Source organism: Leuciscus leuciscus (genome assembly GCF_965113295.1).
Source record: "Leuciscus leuciscus genome assembly, chromosome: 20".
Classification (NCBI taxonomy): domain Eukaryota; kingdom Metazoa; phylum Chordata; class Actinopteri; order Cypriniformes; family Leuciscidae; genus Leuciscus; species Leuciscus leuciscus.
The window spans coordinates 20,385,997-20,408,162 of NC_138744.1; the positions used below are offsets into that span (position 1 = coordinate 20,385,997).

General features: G+C 39.7%; 1 protein-coding gene across 3 annotated transcripts in view; it reads left to right on the forward strand.

The window, feature by feature from the left end:
- The window catches only part of setd2 (SET domain containing 2, histone lysine methyltransferase), a 34,955-nt gene that overhangs the window by 2,750 nt on the left and 10,039 nt on the right, over positions 1–22,166 (forward strand). For all 3 annotated transcript variants that reach the window (XM_082149954.1, XM_082149953.1, XM_082149952.1), the window contains 15 exons: positions 8,418–8,540; positions 9,965–9,986; positions 10,087–14,063; positions 15,561–15,692; positions 15,925–16,053; positions 16,147–16,270; positions 16,383–16,460; positions 16,739–16,836; positions 16,936–17,080; positions 17,673–17,807; positions 17,940–18,068; positions 18,246–19,412; positions 20,292–20,340; positions 20,442–20,718; positions 20,943–21,738. In XM_082149954.1, the coding sequence (XP_082006080.1) occupies positions 8,512–8,540; positions 9,965–9,986; positions 10,087–14,063; positions 15,561–15,692; positions 15,925–16,053; positions 16,147–16,270; positions 16,383–16,460; positions 16,739–16,836; positions 16,936–17,080; positions 17,673–17,807; positions 17,940–18,068; positions 18,246–19,412; positions 20,292–20,340; positions 20,442–20,718; positions 20,943–21,738 (7,287 nt within the window). In that variant the 5' untranslated portion in view covers positions 8,418–8,511. The remainder of the gene's footprint in view (positions 1–8,417; positions 8,541–9,964; positions 9,987–10,086; positions 14,064–15,560; positions 15,693–15,924; positions 16,054–16,146; positions 16,271–16,382; positions 16,461–16,738; positions 16,837–16,935; positions 17,081–17,672; positions 17,808–17,939; positions 18,069–18,245; positions 19,413–20,291; positions 20,341–20,441; positions 20,719–20,942; positions 21,739–22,166) is intronic.

Here is a 22,166-nt window from a genome sequence, read left to right on the forward strand (position 1 = left end):
TTAAAATCCAGCAGCTTTACCGTATTAAACATGATAACAGTGTCTGTGTCTCGTTTCATCAGAAGTACAACTTAATTTTTTACTGTAAAGCAGCTCTCCAGGGTGTTCATGTTTTCATTCAAGGACGTCAGACCGTGAGCGACTGAACAGGCCACATGTCATGAACCAGAAAAGATTTGCATGTGAAAGAAGGCGGAGCATCCGAGCACACCTACCTAATATGTAGACCAATGGTAGCCACAGACCAATGGTAGCAGGAAGATGTTTAGCAGCTGTTTCAAACTCCAAACGAACTTCGTTTAGGCCCGATTTTGTTCGAAATGACATCACATCAGTTTGTTCTTCAATTTCGCTTGAAGTATATCTGGGCCTTTAGGGTGAGTAAATGATGACAGAACTAATTTTGCACAATTATATAATTAGTTGCTTCTTAAAGTCAACATGAAATGAAAATTGAAAAATGTATGTTATACAGTAGGTAGTCAACCAGAAGGCCGATTACCGCCTATTATTATATTATAATATATCTCTGTTTGTAGGTTATCTGTTTATAAAAAATAAATAAATAAAAAAAACACACAGGTCTTGTAAAAAAAAAAAAAAATTTCATTATTTCAACAAGAACGAGAAAAAAAATGACTTAGAGGCGTTCAGTCATAATCCCGCAGATGGTAGCTTCGCACCAGTGGCTCCTCAGCCAAGCACACGCACCAAATGTCTGAAAAAACGTTTAGAAAAAAAAAAAAAAAAAGTTTTAGCCTATATTTCATATTGTAGATGTCGGTGGGCAACAGAAGCCTATTCCTCTGCGGAGCAGCGCGATAACAAAAAATACACCAAAAGACCATTATCGGCATATCTTGCTGTCAGTGAAAATAAATTAGGTGCAGTGACGCTGATTATTTTTACTATTCTATTCTAGAGAGCGCTCCTCTCTCGTGTGAGCGAAACAACCGAACTTCAGGGCTTTCAAGTAAATTCGTGGTCGAATGGTAGAACTTAGGTTTCAATGATTTAGATGACACGGATTCAAATCCCGATCAAACATGGGCTACTGTAATTTTTTTTTTTATTAATGGAGAGAGATATGTCTAGTTCTATAATTCTGTTACACCATGTTTTTTTTTTTTTGTTGTTGCTTATATTTATAAAATAAAATGACCATGCATTTCCGTTTTACACTAAGGAACAAGTATTATCCAACAGAATGACTGAATTTACATTTGTATAATAATTCCAATCATAATTTCAAAAGCAGTTCTGTTAAAAATAGAAAGAAAATGTTCCCTATACAGAAAGAGTAAAAAAAAAAAAATGGTTGTAAGCAAGGTGCGATTTGCCAGGGCGAAACATACAGAAAAAAAAGTATGAAGCTGGTAGAGCTGAGATTTGAACTAAGACCGTCTGAAGCGTTGACCACAGAGCTATCGTCTGAACGCTGTCTTATGAGCATGAGCTTAACCTCTTATGCTTACGCAAAGCCTCATTGATGTGACATTTTTCTATTTGCAATGTTTGTTAAATGTTTTCATTTATTTATTAAAGAAAATTATGCTAATCATAACAACCTACTTTAAGCCTATTTAATTCTTAATTAATGCTAAACACAAATGCTGCCGGCTAACATCAGTTAGCAAGTCCTGACAATGTTTAAATTTTATGATCATTTAGTTTAATTCATTTCACTGTTGTGTTTCAGTTCATAAATCTAGGGCTACTAACAAATTAAATTAACACGAAGTATAAGACACGTAACCTTTACATGCATTGCCTTTCTAGCTATAGAAAAACTGGGCACACAATGTTAACGTGTGTACTTTGCTTAAAGGGGTGGTTGATTATGATTTCACTTTTCTAACTTTAGTTAGTGTGTAATGTTGCTGTTTGAGCATAAGCAACATCTGCAAAGTTACGATGCTCAAAGTTCAAAGCAAAGGGAGATATTTGCTTTTACAGAAATCGATTTTTAAAGGACAACTCCAGTGAAAAATGAACCTTGGGGTAATTAACACATGGTTACCGAGTCGATCGTTCCCTGGGGTGCGTTTTCATGATAATCGAATGTAAAGAGTTTTATTTATAAAAACAGATTAGCTCATAACACTAGTATATGGGGCAGAGTGTAAGTAAAAACAAATCGCAAGTTAATACCACTAACAAGGCTCAAAATAGCCTCACACTAACACGGTAGCATAATGAGGGTCCCTACATACAAAACGAAGCATTGAGAGTAGGGATGCACCGAATCCAGGATTCGGATTCGGATTCGGCCGAATCCTGGGCTTTTTGACAGGGTTCGGTTTCGGCCGAACCTTAGATTTATTTTCCACCGAAACCGAACCCTAGACTTGCACTACGCTGGTCGACGTCACACGGCCGTTGATTACGTGAAGGTGTTTACATAGGACCGTTCGAATGTAGTAGGCTGTAAGAATCTGAAAATGGAACTCGTAAGCAAAAAAAGTTTTGTTTGGCAGTACTTTCAACCAAAAGAAGGCGATTCAAGTCGAGCTTTATGTTCAATTTGCAATGTCGATTTGTCTCGTGGTGGCAAGGACCCTAAGCAGTAAGGATGCGAGTAGGATTCGGTATTCGGTTTCGGATTCGGCCGAATCTTAAACAGTGGATTCGGTATTCGGCCGAACCCCAAAAATCTGGATTCGGTGCATCCCTAATTGAGAGCGTTGTAAGTGTACAGACAGTTTAATAAGAAGATACTTTATAAAGCCAGTACATTACGCATTTACAGGCAGGATTTCTTGGAAAACAGACTCGATTAATCGAGCCACGAACGCCCTGCTACGTGAGCTGGTCGATAGGAATTACGTTTGTGAAATCTAATGTAGCAGGGCGTTCGTGGCTCGACTAGTCGATACTGTTTTCCAAGATGGATCCTGCCTGTAAATGCGTAATGTACTGGCTTTATAAAGTATCTTCTTATTAAACTGTCTGTAAACTTACAAAGTTCTCCATGCTTCGTTTTGTATGTAGGGACCCTCATTATGCTACCGTGTTAGTGTGAGGCTATTTTGAGCCTTGTTAGTGGTATTAACTAGCGATTTATTTTTACTTACTCTCTGCCCCATATACTAGTGTTATGAGCTAATCTGTTTTTAGAGATAAAACACTTTATATTCGATTTTCATGAAAACGCACCCCAGGGAACGATCGACTCGGTAACCATGTGTTAATTACCCCAAGGTTCATTTTTCACTGGAGTTGTCCTTTAAAGGGATACTCTACCGTTTTTTCATATTAAACTATGTTATTCCCTTAACTAAGACGAGTTGATGCATACCTCTCTCGTCTCAGTGCGTGCACTAAATCCCTCTGTCTTGCGGCGAAACTTTGTTAGCCCACTTCATTTAATATGGGCCAAGCAGAGAAGCTACCAAACACCTCCACGTTTTCCCTATTTAAATAGTTACTCGCGAAGTGTAACTCGACCTAGGACGGTGACACAAAACAAAACGTTGCGCTTTTCTAAGCGTGTAAAATGGATAACTATTTTGTATGGCGGAATACCATAGCAAGTGCTTGTAAGCACTTCGACTTGGCGCAGTAATATCTTCACTAGAGGGAGCGGGGGCCGGTGAGAGGATTTTTCACGAGTGAAGATATTACTATAGCAACTTTAACATGCTATATAAAAATATCTGTGTGGTATTTTGAGCTAAAACTTCACATACACACTCTGGGGACATCAGAGATTTATTTTACATCTTGTGAAAAGGGCATTATACCACCCCTTTAAATTTGATGCAATAATAGAAAGCTACATTTGTTTCAGTTCTAAATTTGTGCTGTAATTTCAGTATTGGGATTATGAATTCGTTTAACTACAAAGTTTCACTTGAATTTATCTGCTGGCCAGTTCTCAACGAGCCGCGTCAGATTACGCAATAGAGAGAATAAACTGACACTTTTCAAAGTCGGTGATTGTAGTGCCTCTTAGCAGTAAAAGGCAGCAAATACTAGGGCTGTATGATTAATCGCACTTTCCTTGTAATCGCACTTAAATCGAGATGGCTTATCGCCATTTTAAAATCGCAAAGGCTGCGATTATTATTTTATATGCGCCGCTTGTCATTGATGTACGGCTATGGTTTAGGTTTAGGCTACGGCTTTTAGCTGCTCCATCTGAAAGCACTGTGAGTTTGAGTCACTTATAACGTGCATTTGAAAAAACAACACGCGTCAAACATTTTTCCAAAACATGAAGCATTTATGAACCTCTTGTCCAACAACAGACAACATTTAATAACATGCATTTACTCCAAACTCACTTCATAACGACAGTTGAGCATCCTTCTGTGAGATGATGTGCCTTCTTACACAGAATAAGGCAGTCGTGTATTTATAAGTCATGTTTAATCAAAGCGTTTCATCTTCTGTTTATTCAGCTACAGCGATAGGGATTTCCATAGACAGTATATAAACTGGACACAGCGTTGGATTCAACGGAGACAAGTGAAGTCAATTAGAAGCACTTACTTCCTGATGGTCGAGCGTACTGCGCAGACTCAAACTGAGCTTGACGACGTAGATGTGACGTGAGCAACCCGTCTGTCTTCTAGTAGCTGTGCCAAGAGAAATCTGAATCATTCCCTTCTGAAACTTGCAGAGACGGAGAGTGTGAGTAGGAGGTGTCCATGAGCTAGGAGCAGGAGCAACTTTTGCTTTGTATTCTGATTAATTATTTTGTCACTTTGCCTCCACGTCCCCCCGATTGCGCGCGAGCTTCTCCTCCTGTCCATACGGTAATTCTCTACTGTGCGACAGAGTCGCGTGGTTATGACTAGGGCTGTAACGATTCCTCGATTAAAGTCGAGTACTCGATTTAAAAAAATCCTCGATTGCAATTTACCCGTGTCGAGTAACCGGCAAAATACCGGAAGTGGCGCATTCCACAGACGAGAGTCCATGAACCGCATTACACAGTTTTCTAAGGCTACGCGATATATTTAACTGTTTACAATCATGATATTGTGAAATCACAAAGGCTAAGATTAAGTTAAATAAATATATGCGCTGTTTTTTTTCTCCCACAGAGAAGCATGACGGTTGAATTATTTACATGCGTGCAGATTGTGTTAAAAATAGGCCTACCTCAGCTCCGTTCACAGTAAACGCTGCTCCACACGTATACTCAGTCTCTGCATGTGCTGTTTGTTTAAGTTTCCAATAATGTGCATTTGGGAACGCAAAACCCCGGACGCGTGTTTCATAGTAACTTACTGTCATCATTTATATGCATGGAGCGTCTCGGGTTTCTCAAACTCCATCTTTGCATGCTGTGAGTTTGTGTGGCTTATAACGTTCATCTGCACGCAGTCTGCGCCGTTTCACAAGATTCGTAACGCAGCTCATTTATAAATCTTCGCCAACACAGGAGAATACATAAGTATGTTTCTGAATATATTCAGAAATATATTCGCAATCGCATATATTCTCATGTGCGAATTGTTGTTCATCGCGATTTCAAAAATAGAAGTTTAACCCTTGCACTGCTTGCATGTTTTGACGTGCACATGTTCTTTTCAAGAAATTACGGCAGCTGTTGCATTTCTATCGTACAGAAGTGACCAAATATGAAAGATTAAGTTGACATTTGAATTAAATGTTATGTTTATTAGTTATCATATATTTTACATGGTGTATTTTAACAGCGTTGTTCAATAAAACCCATATGATTACTTTGATACTTTATTTGAACCAATAATTATTGCTTGTTATTGTTATTTGGGTAACACTACAATAAGGCTCATTAGTTAACATTAATGTATTAATCAACATGAACTAACAATGAACAATAGCTACATCTGTAACTAACATTTGTTCATAAAAAATAAAGCTGTTCATTGTTTGTTCATGTTAGTTCATTACATTAATGTTAACAAATACAACCATTAATTTTAATTATGTATTAGCAAATGTTGAAATTAACATGAACTAAGATTAATAAATGCTGTAGAAATAAATATTGTTCATTCTGAGTAACTAACGAACCATATTGTAAAGTGTTACCTATTTGTCTTTAAGTAATTTTAAAGGCTGTTGTTCACTTGGATCTATTTTTATTACCACAATTTTTTATCCGATTACTCGATTAATCGATGGAATAATCCGTAGAATACTCGATTACTAAAATAATCGATAGCTACAGCCCTAGTTATGACGCAATCGTTAGCCTATTTTTACAAAAATTGCTTCTACGGGACCATAATGGAAGCTACAAGGTAATGGAGCCTTTTATATATTTTTGTGTTTCTTTCGAAATAATGGACAAATGGAGTCTTTAAACGCCTCAGATGTGAAGTTATTCGCTGTCAAAGTGACGCCAAAATGAATGGGAGTCAATGGGATGCTAACAGCAGGTGGGGGTCCGCTAGCCAATGGCGGCGCCCGGGGAAACTTCAAAATAATATGAAACCCTGCCCCCCTGGGGATTTCCTGGAATGATGAGCATTATTGTACTTGCCGCAGCGGGGCATATTTATCGTGTTTGCATGAGAGCGCCCTCTGGTGTTCAAATGGGGCAGTATTTACTACCAATCAGCCGCACTCCACTGACAAGCTGCGCATAAAATAATCGCAGCCTTTGCCAAATCGCGTGCGGTTTTATTGCGATTAATCGTTCAGCCCTAGCAAATACCCCTAAAAGCTACAGAGCAGAGAAACAAATGGAATGCTGCAATTCATAGAAACAACTGGACTCCAGGCAGCGAGTTACCATTTTGTGTTAATATGCTGAATTTAGGGGTAAAATCATACCCTATATTGTATTGTTATATATTGTATTGACAATTCATCAATTAAATATTTACCATCGTACATTCTGCATAATTGGATGTTTTTAAATAAACACTGACAAAAAACTGAAAAAAAAGGTTTTAGGGCTGGATGATACATATAACATTGATATAAGTGATCACCCGAATTTAGACCTACCTATATTTTATTTATATAAAGCGTTTACGGGCAAATTTGCTTTATGTATTTCCCCCACGTCGAAATCAAGCACATATAAATGTCAGGAAAGTGATTCCTGGCTGCATGTCAATATCCATGGATCACTGGATCTTTGGTAAGTTGTAAGGAACCCTGTGTCAAATCCAACCTTTAGTTTAAACTGATAATCGTTTGTTTTACCCGCTTTTTCGCAGTTTCGCCTATTCAATCACACAACAGGCTCTTTTGCCACTCAGTCCGGCTGAGGGGGCGTGTTCCGGCAGGAAAGTGACGTCAAAAAGGGATTCGATTATTAAAACGATTCTCAGTGCATCACGATGATGATACAAAAGTTATTCTGTCAAGAGCAGTGGGTGATTCCCTCTTTTTATTGTTTTTGTTTGATCAACATTAATGAAGCATGCAGCAGCAGGTTTATTATATTAAGACATAATGCATGGATCTAACATGTTACACGTCAGATTTTTTACAATCACTTACGGCAGTTTTGGAACCACTTATCAGTGGCTGTTGTCGTGGAATAACAGAGCACTACACGGCCCGATTGAAGAATCAGAATTGAGTATTGCCGTGTAAAAATATAATGGACAAGTTTGTGAAAGGACTGCTAGTGCCAGGTAAAGGTAAAACAGATGATGAATTTGCTTAAAACGTCACAACTAGCAAAACAATGTGTCTACACCAGAAGCAAGTGGTGGGACAACACAAAATCAAATTGAACCCATTATAATCAGCGATGCGGTCTACATGTGGCGTGGCGCAACATGACACACTAAATTCCTGACAGTACTCCAAATGCTCTCGCTACTTCTGACACAAAGGACAAACGGACGGTCTTTCTGTGCACACGCTTCAGGTGTGTCAGTCAGCGCGGGTAATGCATTGAGATCTTTTTCGTGCCTTATTGTGCTTAATAACTCCTTTTAACATCACTTAATTTTCTCATTCATGCATGCTCTTTTCATAAAAGCCGAAATGTGCCCAAATATCTGCTTTCAAGAAGCTTGGTACATTATCTGCCAACATCAGATGCAAGTGCTTTGCTTCTGAAGGATGCAACCATTTGTATTAATACATGAGAAGAGTACTTTATTTGAAATACACCAGTGTATTAGTATGTTTGATAGGCCTATTTAATTACATTTAAAAAATGTATTAGTTAGTTTTCATGCATCAATTCAGAATCGCTCACATCAACATTGCAATGCATCGTAAAAATGATTATATTCTATAGCTCTATCCATTTCATTGCAACTTTAAAATATATTTTAGCACTTATAGAAACATCTAGTGATGTATCTGTGGAGGATTTTTTTTTTTACACTTAGATACCTGGAAGCTTCATCTGTAGACAAAATACTGTATGTTCAAATGTGGAGAACAAATATATTTGCATCAGGGGATCTACATTGACTAAATTAAGGCATGCTGTCTCTTCTCCATAGGTGTGACATTTTGTCAGAGAGCATACTTCTCTGAGTTGGATTGCCCCAGTGTTGCAGCTTCCTTCAAGCTGCTCAGCATCAGATCTGCCTCAACATGGATGCTCTGTTGAATCCCGATCTCAGGTAGGGTGCATTATACTATTTGTTTAAACTGCAAGCAAAAACAAAACTTTCACTTTTGGCTGTTAATAGAACAGAGGCTTTGCAGTAATCTTCAATTGTGTTTCAGTGAACATAACTTGAATTGCAGAATTCAATGTCCAATTTCAATTTGACATGGGCCAATAGGCTATATCTTTAGCTCCTTATGTCAACGGACAGTATGCAAGAATGTTAAGCCATGCATCCCCGCAATATTAATCCTGCTTCTCCAGTTCCAGGCTAAATTTGGTTTTGCACTATTGAGGGATTTTAGATAACCGAGTGCTTGCATATATTATGTAGGCTTAAAAGATTTTAAAACCTTTTTGCATTTCACCTCTCAGTCTGCCCCTTAGTTATTTTAAAACAAACTTTAGAGAAACGCCAAAGCATTTTTATCACAATATACGACATCATCATCTGGAATGTGTGGGGCCATGGGCTGTATAATGTATAATCCATAAGTAATTGTATTCAAACCTGAATATTGTGGGCTAAATTCAGATTAGACAGTACTTTTGTTACTCATTTGCTTGCCACGTTTATGTGCTGGACTTGCTTGAAAATGGCTGTATGCATTTTTAACAAACAGTGTAGCACTTAGCTTTTGTGCAGTGTTCAGTATTTGAGCTCATGTATAAAATGAATTTCACATGCCTGATGTTTCAGTTTATTTTATGCTTCTAGTGAGTGTCATTAGGGATATATTTTTTTTAGCAGTATAATTAGAAATGTTGCATTAGAATGGCTAAAGTGGGTCACACATCAAAATGCTATTCATTCTATTATACCTGATTCTTGATGGTTCCATTATAAAAAAAAAATATTAAATAGGGTCATGGTAGATTAAAATATTGCTGACAGATATGACAAATGAATGGCATGAGATGCCCCTCCCATAACTACTATTATCATTGTGGGGCGACTCCATTATGAAGGTCAGATGAAGAAAATGGGTCTCAGAGGAACATGCAACCTAGTTGTTGCTTGGTAGCTTCATTTAGGTTTCATATTAGAACTAGCTGTATGCTTATTTGTTGTTGCAAGTGTGTCAGTTTTGTATGATATGAAGATATTTAAAAAACAGGAAGAAAATATAAACCATATAATTGTGTGTCATAGACCTTTTTATAACTTTTAGGCATTGACGTTTTGGATAAAATAATGTTATTTCACGAAAGGGGCTGGTTGTATAAACTGCTATAACTAGTATAACAAGTTAGTCATAATTTGTTTTGTTTTAATACTGTTCATAACTGCCAGTTACATAAAAATACTGATTGCCATTTGACTAATTGCTTGTTGGTTATGCAACTGGCTGCAGGTTGTTAATTTTCTTTAAAATGAGATTTTAAATTGGATTAATGTTCTGCTTTCTTTCTTTCATGCTGTTCATTTGACAACAGGGAAGATGTAAACGATTGTTCGGTAGGTCTTTAAGTTTAGATATCTTTTTGTTTGTTAAATGTACACACTCACAACATGGTTATAAAATGCTAAATTCAATTTTTTTTATATGCATCACTAGATCAAGGTTGAAAGCCTCCCGAAGCAAGTCATATTCAAAGGCCTTGCACCCAGGGTCGTATTGACTAACCATCTCCTGCCTAAAGGAAACAAGGCGAAGGTAAACCTTGAGGAACAGGGTCGACAGAAGGTCTCCTTTAGCTTTGCACAGACAAAGAAACCACGTCAAAATGTATTTTTAGCCCCACCAAGCCCAGAGAAATCTGCAAGTGAACATTCTTCTCCACTGCAAGTTGGAGCTGTACCCACTACAGATCTAGCAGGACAGACTGATGAAACCAAGAATGTGGACACAAGTACTCCAGCAGTGGGGGAGAACCAGTCTGCACCTGCTCCAGTATCCATCCCACTCAAATCAAAACATGTTCTTGGAAAGATGCATTTTAAGAAACAGTTTCTCAGCGTTAGTGTTGTTGAGGATAACTCCATTGTCAGCATTGCCTCAGCAGATATTTCAGAGCCAGTAGTCCCACCTGAGTCAGACAAAATTAGATCTTCAGCCAAGGTTGAAACTGACACCTCAGTGCAACAGTCTCACAAGAACTCTGTCATTGATAGTTCCTCTGAAATAGTTATCAAAGAGGAAAACCCTCAGGAGAAATTAGACTCATGCCTTAAAGGTCCTGTTTCTTCCCATATTGGGAAGGGAGATATGGACTCTTCCAATATTTCTGAGCATGAGGAAAACAGAAAATCCCAGCCACGATCAGAAAGCACACTTCCAGGTTCGGAGTCTGATGGGGATTCCATTCGTACATCATCTAGCCAGAAATCTAGTGACCACAGAAATAAAATAAAATTTGAATCCCAGATAAATGAAGTGAAAAGATCCTCTAATTTCAAAACAGAGGAATTAGAAAAGCCGAGGCCTGATAGGAAAGAAGATGAAAAGGGGTCGAGTCGGACAAAGTCTGAGCGTGACTCCAGGCACACGTCTTTAAGATCATCTCGTTCTGACAGAGACAGAAGAAGGACCAAAAGTCGTTCACGGTCCAGATCTCGAGGCTGTCGAACAAGTTCTTATTCCAGATCTGAAAGGTCAAGGAGTGAGAGACAGTCAAGGTCACATTACCATGATTCTGAGCGGAGGTTTCATAGAAGTTCTCCTCATCGTGAAAGGAGAAGCTCGCGGTCTCGAACTGATGGCAGGTCTCGTGACAGCTCTGACTCGGAGGATGACCACCGGCGGACAAGGACTCGAGGTAGTGACTCGAGCCGATCCTCTACATACTCTAGCTCACAAAAAGAATCAAAATCATCCACTCACTCCAGATCCCACAGGGACTTAAAACCCACAGATTGTTCTCGATCATCTGAGTCAGACAAAAGAACACCGCATTCAAAATCAGAACGATCTAATTTAAAAGCTGGTGATTCTGAATCCAATAGAAAGAGCTCTCCTGAAGCAGAAGCAGTTCACAGGAAATCCGGTGCCCACTCAAAATCGGAAATTAATGCTAAAACCTCAAATTCCAACCGAGCTACCTCATCTCGAACATCTGAGAAAAAGGTCCATAAAAACAGCTCTGACTCTGATGAGGAGCACAGAAAAAAAAATCTGTCACAAGGATCAGACAGATCATCTGGGTCTCGGACTTCATCCAAAAAAACAGGTTCAATGGATCACAAGACTTTAAATAATGTTACTGGAACAGAGAGACAATCAACAGACAATAATAACACAAAACAGTCAGAGTTAGTCCCCAGTTCAGTTACTCCTCAGAAGGAATGCAACAAAATTGATGACAACTGTACTCTGCCTAAAGCTAAATGCATTTCTCAACAGCTGCATGAAGCTACACTCAAAGTTAATTTGTTCGAAACAAATCAACAAACCGAGCATCAGCCTCCAAACCAAGATCTTAGTAGTTTGGAAAAGTGCACAAATGTCCCTGAGAGTTTGAAGCAATCCACTTCCACAACAAGTAGAAGCCTTGAAGTTAGAAGTTCCACTGAGGCTGATAAACCTGGAATAAAAGATGAGATTCCAATCCAAAGCGAAGCTCTGACGGAAGAGCCGGCCGAGTCATTTTGCGTAGGCCACTCTCCCAGTCAGGATTCAGTAGGATCACTGGCAGACCATCTTTCTCTTTCTGTGAAAGAATTACCAGCTGGAGGATGCTTGAAATTAAACACTAAATTGGATGGGTCATCGCTAAGCATTAGTACAATCAGTATACCTGTCACACCAAGTGCTCAACTTTTTGAAAAAGATTCTGAGCAACTTAGCGTGAATTCTGAACAACCTAGTGAGATTTTGAAAAAGGATGGTAGTGCTAAAAAATCCAGATGGGACATTGTTGGTCAAGTCACGTCAGAATATCAAAGTCCTATGAAAATAATGAATCCAGATGTGAAAAAGGTAATTTTAGTAAAACAAATAGAGTTCAACAATGATACTACCCCTGATGAATCTTGTACACAGAAACAGGATTCTGAATTACCATTTGAAAAATCTGTAGAAGGACAAATACAGGACAAAACCTCAGTTGAATCTCATCACAAAGTAATTCCCCACACATCTGACCTTGGAAACCAATATACCCATGGTGAATTAGAAAATCAGAGTGTTGAAATTCCTCAGTCAACAAATGCCGCGGTTTTTAGTGATCTTCCCCTTAATTGCCACTCTACTGGTAAAGAGAAAATCGATGTAGACAAACCAAGGCCTGAAACTCAAGACCCTGATTCCTTAAACCATGATGGTAAATGCCACAGTGAGGACAGTGAGAGTGAAGAATCGGACTCTGATTCAGATGATGAGCGGGTCTCCTTAAAACGGTTGCACTCTGTGGTGGTTGTGCCAAAAAATTCAACCATTGCTCTTGAGACAAATGATTTGACTGAACCGTCTCCTGGGTCCTCAGTGTTTTCTGGCCAGCAACTGACTGATACACATGGAAGCATTAATAGGGAATTTGCTTATGGCTTTAACAACAAGTCCAAGCTTGAAGAATCATCAGCTGCACTTTTTAAGGCCGGCGCACAAGCTGCAATTCCAGATGTTAAAGGTGTCTCCTACCAATCGCAGAGCAACATGATTGATAGCACCAGCCATTCAGAGGCTACCAGTGCTCATGTGGACAAGAACTGGGGTGCCCAAGAAAGACCAAATGTCTGTGCCCAGGTAAACCAAGCCTCTATTCAGAGTTTTGAGAAGAATTGCAGGCGACCCGAATCAGATCACCATCAGTACCATGATAGACCAGATAGCTGGAATGGAAGGAAGGGAGGAAAGCAGCAATATGGGGACTCAAATGACTTCAGCGGTGGGAAGGGTTATTGCTTGGCCTGGGACTTCAATCAGTCAGAACAGCCCAGCAGTACATTTCAGCAACCCGACAGCAGTCATGGCACCGAACGCCCTTCTCAGCCAGGAATTGCTCTGTTTGATAATGTTCACAGACAAGTTCCATGGGCTCACTCTGCCATCTCTGAAACCAGCAGACTAGTCAACACGCATGTGCCTTTTCAGTATCACAATTCAGTTAACCAGATCCATCCAGACTCTCTGACCAATGACCATGATTACGATAGTGAGAGAAGGGTAGTAGGGATCAAACAAGGATCTATCCTGTCTTCTGATCTTCCAGGATCATCCCCATTTGTTCAAGCCCATGAGATAAGTAGCAACTGCAGCTTCACCACAGAAAATCAGAACATCTCAGAAGCCCCTCGAGAAGACAACCAAAAGCCTCATCGAGGTAGGGGCCCACCTAAGAAGAGACGTCAAGATTTTGAATCTGAATCAGATAATGAGGCTGAGCCCGGTCTGACCAGTAAAAGGGATAGTTTGGATGAGAACTCAAGGAGTTTGAAAGATAGTAAGGAATCTTTCCATCAAATTCAAGAGGTGCAGCGCCCACTGCTCAGTCTTAACAACTTCCGGGATCCATCTGTGTGGAGGGAAAAGGCAAAGCAGAAAAAAATGCCACCCTACTTTGACCTCATCGAAGAAAATATGTATCTGACTGAACGGTAAGTGTCTATTTTTTTCCCTTTTACACCCATTTTTGTCCCTGGCAAATTAATTCATATTCTTTGTGTTGGTAGTAGAGCTGCACGATTAATCGTTAAAAGATCGCGATCTCGATTCAACCCCCCACGCGATCTTAATCCTGCATTTCTACGATTCTGCCAATGATATTCAACGAGATAACGCGCTAGGGGTGGAACGGATCGCATTAGATTCGGTTCGGCACGAATGTGATTTGCGGATTAACTGCTAAATTTAACCATCATAGAGTGAAAGTTCATCATTTGGATGTGTATCGACTTGCCAATTTACACATTCAAACAATTTTAATCGCGGAAGAAGAGCCGAAAACCGGGACTCGCACGTTATCTGTGCGCACAGCCACACACACACAGAGAGAGAGAGAGGCTCATTTCAGACAGCGCTCAAATGGACACATAAACACAACATTTTCAAAATACCGGTCTAAATGACCGTCTCGACAAGTATCCTCTCGTTTATGTCATATGTGAACAGCTGAGATAGAAACGGATATTTGTCAGTTTTTTTCGGTCCGTGCAGTCTTAAAGTGACATCACACACTTAATATTATATACTGTTTTCTGTGTCATTGATATAAATAAAACAATAAAATACAGCTTTAACAAAGATTAAACTATATTTAATTTATAGTGACAAATAGTGTTATTTTACATTTAAGTTTAATTATTAATTTCTGTATCTGAATATACTGTTAGACTTTGTAAACTTTATTTAGTATTCATCTCTGCTTGTAATTTGTGTATTTGTTCTTATTTTATTACTGACATTTCACTTGTTTTAAATAATGTGTGAGCTTTATCAGTTAGGCTAGTAGTTTTTAATGTAGTAGCTATCGAAAAACTTCAACTGAGCTTTAAGTAATAAATGTAGTGGCAATGATGGCAAAGTTAATATAAACTTATCTCAATTAAACACTTATCTTAAACTACAGTATGAGATGGTTAAAAACAAAACTGCTCAATCACAAAGTACCAGCGGCCAGACGAAACAAACGTCTATAAAAGCAGCGCTATTCAACGCAACACCATACCCAAAAATGTTGATAGTGTTTCTTGCTAAGAATCTTTAATAGGTCTAGTCTGGCTGAATGTTGAATCTTTTAATGTTGTCAATGTTTAATTGTCATTTTTTTTATTTATTTAAATATTACATTCTTTTTGTTTACTGCATTTATTTAAATTTGACTGAAGCAAGAGTATTATGTCTTATTTTGTTTCTATCTTGTTTGGTAACCTAATGTTCAGGATTTGTAGATCTTTAAAATAATAAAGCTTTTCAGAATCGTGAGAGAATCGTGATCTTGATTCCAAGCAAAAAAAATCGTGATTCTCATTTTAGCCAGAATCGTGCAGCTCTAGTTGGTAGCACCATGCTCTACTGTTTTTGATTTTCTAAGTGTTTGTCCATTTAATTTGAACTTTCTTAAAGCTCATCAAATCTGATCTTTGTCCTTGCAGCAAAAAGAGTAAGTCTCATCGTGACATCAAGCGTATGCAGTGTGAGTGTGCTATCCTCTCAAGAGAAGAGCGAGCCCGAGGGATAATGGCCTGTGGGGAAGATTGCCTCAATCGCTTGCTGATGATTGAGTGGTAGATATCCTGCTACTACATCATAATATTTGCTTTCTAGCAGAGATAACCTGTTGAGATAGACTGTAATTAATATATTGTGTTTATGTTACTGGCTTATTTTATATAACTGGCAGATTGCGGTTGTTGAGACTGGAATCTCCAACTGGTTAAACTTTTTCTAATTTGCAGAAAGAACATGGAAGGCAAAATGATTATATATATTTTTTTTCCTTTTTCTTGTTCTTTCAAGCTCTTCCCGGTGTTTAAATGGGGCATACTGCTCCAACCGGCGCTTCCAAATGAAACAGCATGCAGACTTTGAGGTAATTTTGACAGAGAGCAAAGGTTGGGGTTTACGAGCAGGCAAAGACCTACAGCCGTAAGTACTATTTGCTTCAGTTATCAAGTGCTTATTAGATATGTTATTTTGTCTTTTATGTAAGTTACCTATTTATATATAATTTTTTTCCAGGAACACCTTTGTTTTAGAATACTGCGGAGAAGTTTTGGATCACCGGGAATTTAAAACACGGGTGAAGGAGTACGCACGAAACAAGAACATTCACTATTATTTCATGGCTTTGAAAAATAATGAGGTGAGTTAGTGTCATTGGTGCAAAAGATGAAAATTAGAAGTGTTGTTGCTAACTTTCATGAATTAAGTTTAAAAAATGTATTGATGAGCATATGTCTCCATTATGTCTGCAGATAATTGATGCTACTTTAAAAGGAAACTGTTCCCGTTTCATGAATCATAGCTGTGAACCCAATTGCGAAACTCAGAAAGTAAGTGCACTTGAAATGATTAGGCTAGTCAATTATCAAGGATGACTACTTGATTACTTACTAACATGCAGTAAATGGTTATTTAGCCATACTTGTTCTATAACCTAATATCTGTTTCATATATCCAAATATTGCTAAGAAATGCATCTGATTGTGTCTGTTTTGCACATCCCTACATGATTTTGCCTATGTAGGAATAAGTGCTACTGGAACTCAGAGCCTTTGATTTCCATGTAAAATCTTTGTTTTGAATTTCTAATCCATTGCACCCTTTGCAGTGGACTGTTAATGGCCAGCTCCGTGTTGGCTTCTTCACCACCAAAGCTGTGACAGCTGGGACAGAGCTCACTTTTGATTATCAGTTCCAAAGATATGGGTAAAAGATCTAATTATTACATATGGCCTTACTGTTCTTGAAAATGAAACAACATAAATGTTGACCATAATGTCACAACTTCCTTCTTCTATCAACCAGTAAAGAGGCCCAGAAGTGTTTCTGTGGAGCTCCTAGCTGTCGGGGTTTAATTGGTGGAGAGACTCGGGTCAGTGTCCGAGCAGCAGGTGGGAAGAAACAGAAGGAACGCTCACGGAAGAAAGACACTGACAGTGCACTTACCACGGTGAGGAAGAGGGCGTAATTATTGTGCTACATCCAGCTTTTGGAAATAACAGGAGAAAGACAGAATGAACCCATGCATTGACAGAAAGTCTTTTACATGTCAAGTCCCTCTGATATTAATCTGTTATTTATTCAGACACATTGTTAGTTATTCACAACAGTTGTGCTTGAAGAATTATGTGTTAAAGCTAGACGCAAACAACATGGCCTGCTAGATTTTCAAATCGTTGTAGGCAAAGCGTAATCTTAAACCAGCAGTACCAGAGAAGTGATCTGTGGTTGAATTGGGTCAGCTTTGTTCTTGCTTGCATGTTAATTGCTCTGAGACTTTCAGGACCTGTTCCAGTCTACAAATATCGTGGCTAATATATTTTGCATGCATTCAAGCTAATTGCATTTTAAGGATTTTTTAGTTTGTTTGCACTCTAGCACTCTTCATTTCTGGCATAATATGGAAACGTCCTCCTCGTACATGAAATGAAATGTCTTAAAATTGGAAGTGAGCTTTTGCTACGGTCACAGTTTGATCGAGAACAAGAAAGTTTTCCCCTGTGACGCTGCTGGTGTCTAAACTGGTTGACGTTGTTCTGCAGTTGGATGAGGAACTGGAGGCTCTGCAGGAGAATGGAGAAGGCTTATGTGGAGAGAAAGATGTGATCGCACTCTGCAGACTAATGGTGCGAGTGGAGACGATGGAGCAGCGACTTACCTGCCTTAAACTCATCCAGGTAAACTACAACAATGTCACATTGAGATGAATTTGATTTATTAGATTGCACAGCATTGCAGTGTTTGAAGACATTTTGCTGCATGTTTTTGCGTTAAGCATTTAAAAATGAGTTTTTTGCACACCTGTACAGAATACCCAGAATCCCTTGTGCCTGAAGCAGTTTTTGGATCACCACGGCCTCTCGCTGCTGTGGATATTTATGGTTGAACTTTCTGAGGCTAAGAGCAACTCTGTAAACAACATTAAACTACAGATGGAGGTAAAAGTTCAATATTTCTGCTGTGTTCCTTTAGCAAACTCTAGAAATTCCTTGTGGCCTGATATTTTAGTAAATGTTGCTGAATTATTATAAGGCTGTATAGTTTTAAACTCATACATAGAAATTTAAGGTGCAGCCTCTTGAAGGTTTTTTTTGTTGTTGTTGCAAATTATTTAGATAATGAAGGCTCTGGCAGTGCTACCCATCTCAACGAAGAACATGCTGGAGGAGAGCCGAGTGCTGCAGTTTATCCAGCGCTGGGCTCAAAGCCGACCACTCAGCCAACCGGCTGAACAGGATGGTTATTCCAGTGAGAGCACCTCCCGTGCCCAAACGCCCCTTAACACTCCTGATGGTCCACCGGCCAAGCTGGTCACTGAGCTGGACGGGGACACTCCCAAGCGAGCTGTCTATCGTAGGTTGAAGATCATCAGTGAAAACAGTCTGGACAGCGCACTGTCCGATGCTAGTAAAGCTTCAGATGGAAAAGAAGAGGAGGAAGAGGAAGAGGAAGAGATGGAGGATGAGGCTTCACGGTTGGAAGCCACGATTGAAAGGGAGGTGAAAGTAGAAAGCATTGAAGCACCTTCTGAAAGTCAAGCTGAGCTTGAGGCAGGATTGAAAGAGGAACCCCCTGAAACTGTAGAAATCTCACTTTCAATACCAGAGGCCATTGTCAGTGAGGGAGAGACACTTGTAATGCAAGAACCTGAAGAACAACTCATCTGTAAGCCTGAAGAACAACTAGAGGATGAGAAGATGGTGGAAGAGACCAAGAGTGAGGAGCCATCAGAGATCCAGACAGAGTCAGTGACCGTTGAAGACAGTGTCCCCTCAGTCACAGACACCACATCTACACAAGACGTTAGTAACGATGTAGTTGCTGATGTGGAAACTCCCATCACTGAGACCCAGGTGGAGAATGCATCTTCTGAACAGTGCAGCTCTGAAGGGAATGAAAGTTGTAGCATGGCAGAAATCACACCCACGCAACCATCAGAAGTTATAATGGAGAGTGTAACCTCTGATTCTACAGCTGTTGCAATAGAGAGCACCCCTACAGAATCTCCATCTGTCTCTTTGGAGAACATTCCACCTGTTTCTGCTACTGTTTCTACTGAAAACACATCATCAGAGGCTGTTGTAGCTGCAGAGTCTGCTGATGCATCGGCCCTGGCTGTTGTGGCTGTTCCAGCCGAGGGCGCTGCAGTGGGAACGCCCTCTCAAGATGAGGAGGAAGGCGTTTCTGACGTCGAAAGCGAGCGCAGTCAGGAGCCACAAGTTCGGGCTTCTGATATCTGTGACATGGCCGCCCGGCTGCTGGACAGTTGGAAAGACTTAAAGGCAAGACTAAGATTTGTTAAAAGCAGATATAGTTTTTTTGGAGGCCAAGTGCAAATACTGATTCTTTTTGGTTCTCAATAATATCTGTATTTTTTGTAATGCTGTAATTTTTAAGTACAATACAGTGGGACTGATCATTTGAGGTAGCGTTTAACTTAAAGCCAATACTAGAAAAGCCGGGAGTACACTTTAAAAAAAAATTTTTACGTGTATCCTAGGGTATGCATACAGTGCGTTTGTTATTAGCATAGTAAGTGCATACTGTACGCACACAGTCTGATTTTTCTAACCACATTTACTCTGTATGCTAAGGTCGCACCCGCGCATTGAATTTTTTTCAATTGTAGTTGTAGTTCCAATTGCTTGGGGCACTACTATGATAGCATCAACAATCACTATTTTTAAAACACTAAGAAGGCTCGACACAACATGAAACTTTGCTCGAAGTATCACCAGGGGCTCTACACATGAACTCGAGCATTGAGAATATTGTTTATGTACACAGGTTACTAAAAAAAAAAAGATTTTGAACAACTCACTGTAGCTGTGTCCGCCAGCATTTTGTCAGTCAAAAATAGTCGAGCCTTCTTAGTGTTTTAAAAATATTCTAAAACATAATAGCGATTTTTGATGCAATCACAGTAGTGCCCCAAGCACTCCCATTCAAAAGGCAATTTGACAGAAAATGAAAATACGGTCAAACTTAAAAGTGACGTTTCCATTCTAATTATGCTTTTATACGAAAGTTTGCCTCGAGTAGATTAACAAAAAGACCCTAGGTAGCATTTTGGCGAGAGTTACCCTTTAAAAGAAATAGTGTACTTGAAGACTAGATAATGATTGGTCACAAATAAACAAGCTGTTTTATTTCACTCTCAGGAGGTTTACAGGATACCAAAGAAGAGCCAGGTTGAAAAAGAGTCAAATGGTAGGTCAAGAACGCATCATACTCTTATCCTACCCAGTTTAATTTAAACCATTTCATACTTTTTTGTAATGACCTCTGATCCATTGTTTTCCTCTTAACAGATCGCAGTCGTGATCGGGAAGCCCTGATGACCCCTCGCACTCCTTCGAGCAGTCGAGAGAGAGAGCGGGAAAGAGAGAAGGAACGTGATCGGGATCGAGACAGAGACCGGGACAGAGACTGGGAGCGTGAACGGGACTGGGACCGTGAGCGGGAACGGGAACGGGAGAGGGATGGAGAGAGATCGTCCCTTCGCAGTGCAGATAGGAAAAGACGACGAGGCTCCACTTCCCCTCTTCCACCTTCAGCTTATGAAAGGGGCCGCAGAAACGATGACCGGTAAGATTTACGGCACAATAAAACAAATGCATACAATTCTGTAATGATTTAATCACCCTCATGTTGTTCCAAACTTGTACAAGTTTCATTCTTTCCTAGAGAAAGTGTTTGGAACAACATGAAACATGATTTTCATTTTCAGACAAACTATTCCTTAAAAAGACATGAGAGATGTTCAAAGTCTGGTTACCGGCACTTAGATCTTCTTGTATTATTTTCTGTAGTTATGAGCAGGCCAACAGCAGCAAGAAGAAACCCCACACCAAAGAGTCTCGTAACAAGCTGTCCACTGAGGAACGACGAAAGCTCTTTGAACAGGAAATGGCTCAGCGTGAAGCACAGAAGCAACAACAACAACAACAGCAGCAACAACAACAACAGCAGCAGCAGCAACAACAACAGCAGCAACAACAACAACAACAACAGCAACAGCAATTACAGACGCTTCCGTTTAACCCACTGGCCTACACCTCCAGTCCAAGCTTCATGGCCTACCCACCTGGATACCCTATCCAGACCTATGTGGATCCCACTAATCCCAATGCAGGAAAAGTGCTCCTGCCCACACCTCCTGTAGAGCCTCTTTGTGTCACCCCAGCTGCTGGTCCCTTCGAACAAACACCTACTCAGCCCATCATATCAGATCTCGGTCTAGCTTCACCCTCTTCTTCCACCACCACCCAGGCCTGTCCTGCCTCCAGCTTGGCACATATCTCTGCCTCTCTGGAGCTTTCCTCTGGCACACAGTTCATCCAGCCTGCTGTGCCAGCACAGGACCCGAGCGTGGCCGTCCTGTCGGTGCCTGCACAAACAGCCAACACGCAGGTCCAGAGTCAGCAGGGCTACACCACGCTCTGGGACCCCAACACACAGCAGGCGGTCACGGTGCAGACGCAGCCCACCCAGCAGTATTCTACCACGGCACAGCCTCAGACGGCCATCTACTATCAGGGCCAGCCCTGCCAGACCATCTATAGCATTCCTGCAGGCTACCCGCAAACCAGCACTCCTGTCATACAGGTTGGATACCAGTACTTCCCTTTTAATCATTATTCTCACATAGTGGTCAACTGGTAAACGCTTTTCATTGCAGATATCTCGAGAGCAGAGAGGTATTTTTGTAAATACAAAATATGATGCAATGCTATTCCATAAAATGATAGCAAATGAGGCATTTTACAAATTAAACATTGTACATGCAAAAGGAAAAAAAAACTAGGGATGAAAAAAATATCTGTACAATATTGGTTACTGGCAGATATTACAGATTTTATTTTAATATATTGCTAGTTTCCCCTATTTTTTACATTTAGTTTACCTTTAATAATATTATTCTCATTTAATAAGTGGTAATCTTTAACAAATACCACAATAAAAATCCTATTTTATACTGTACATTATAATGTAATGCCTAAATAAATTTTGGAGCTTTGGAGATTTAAAGCATT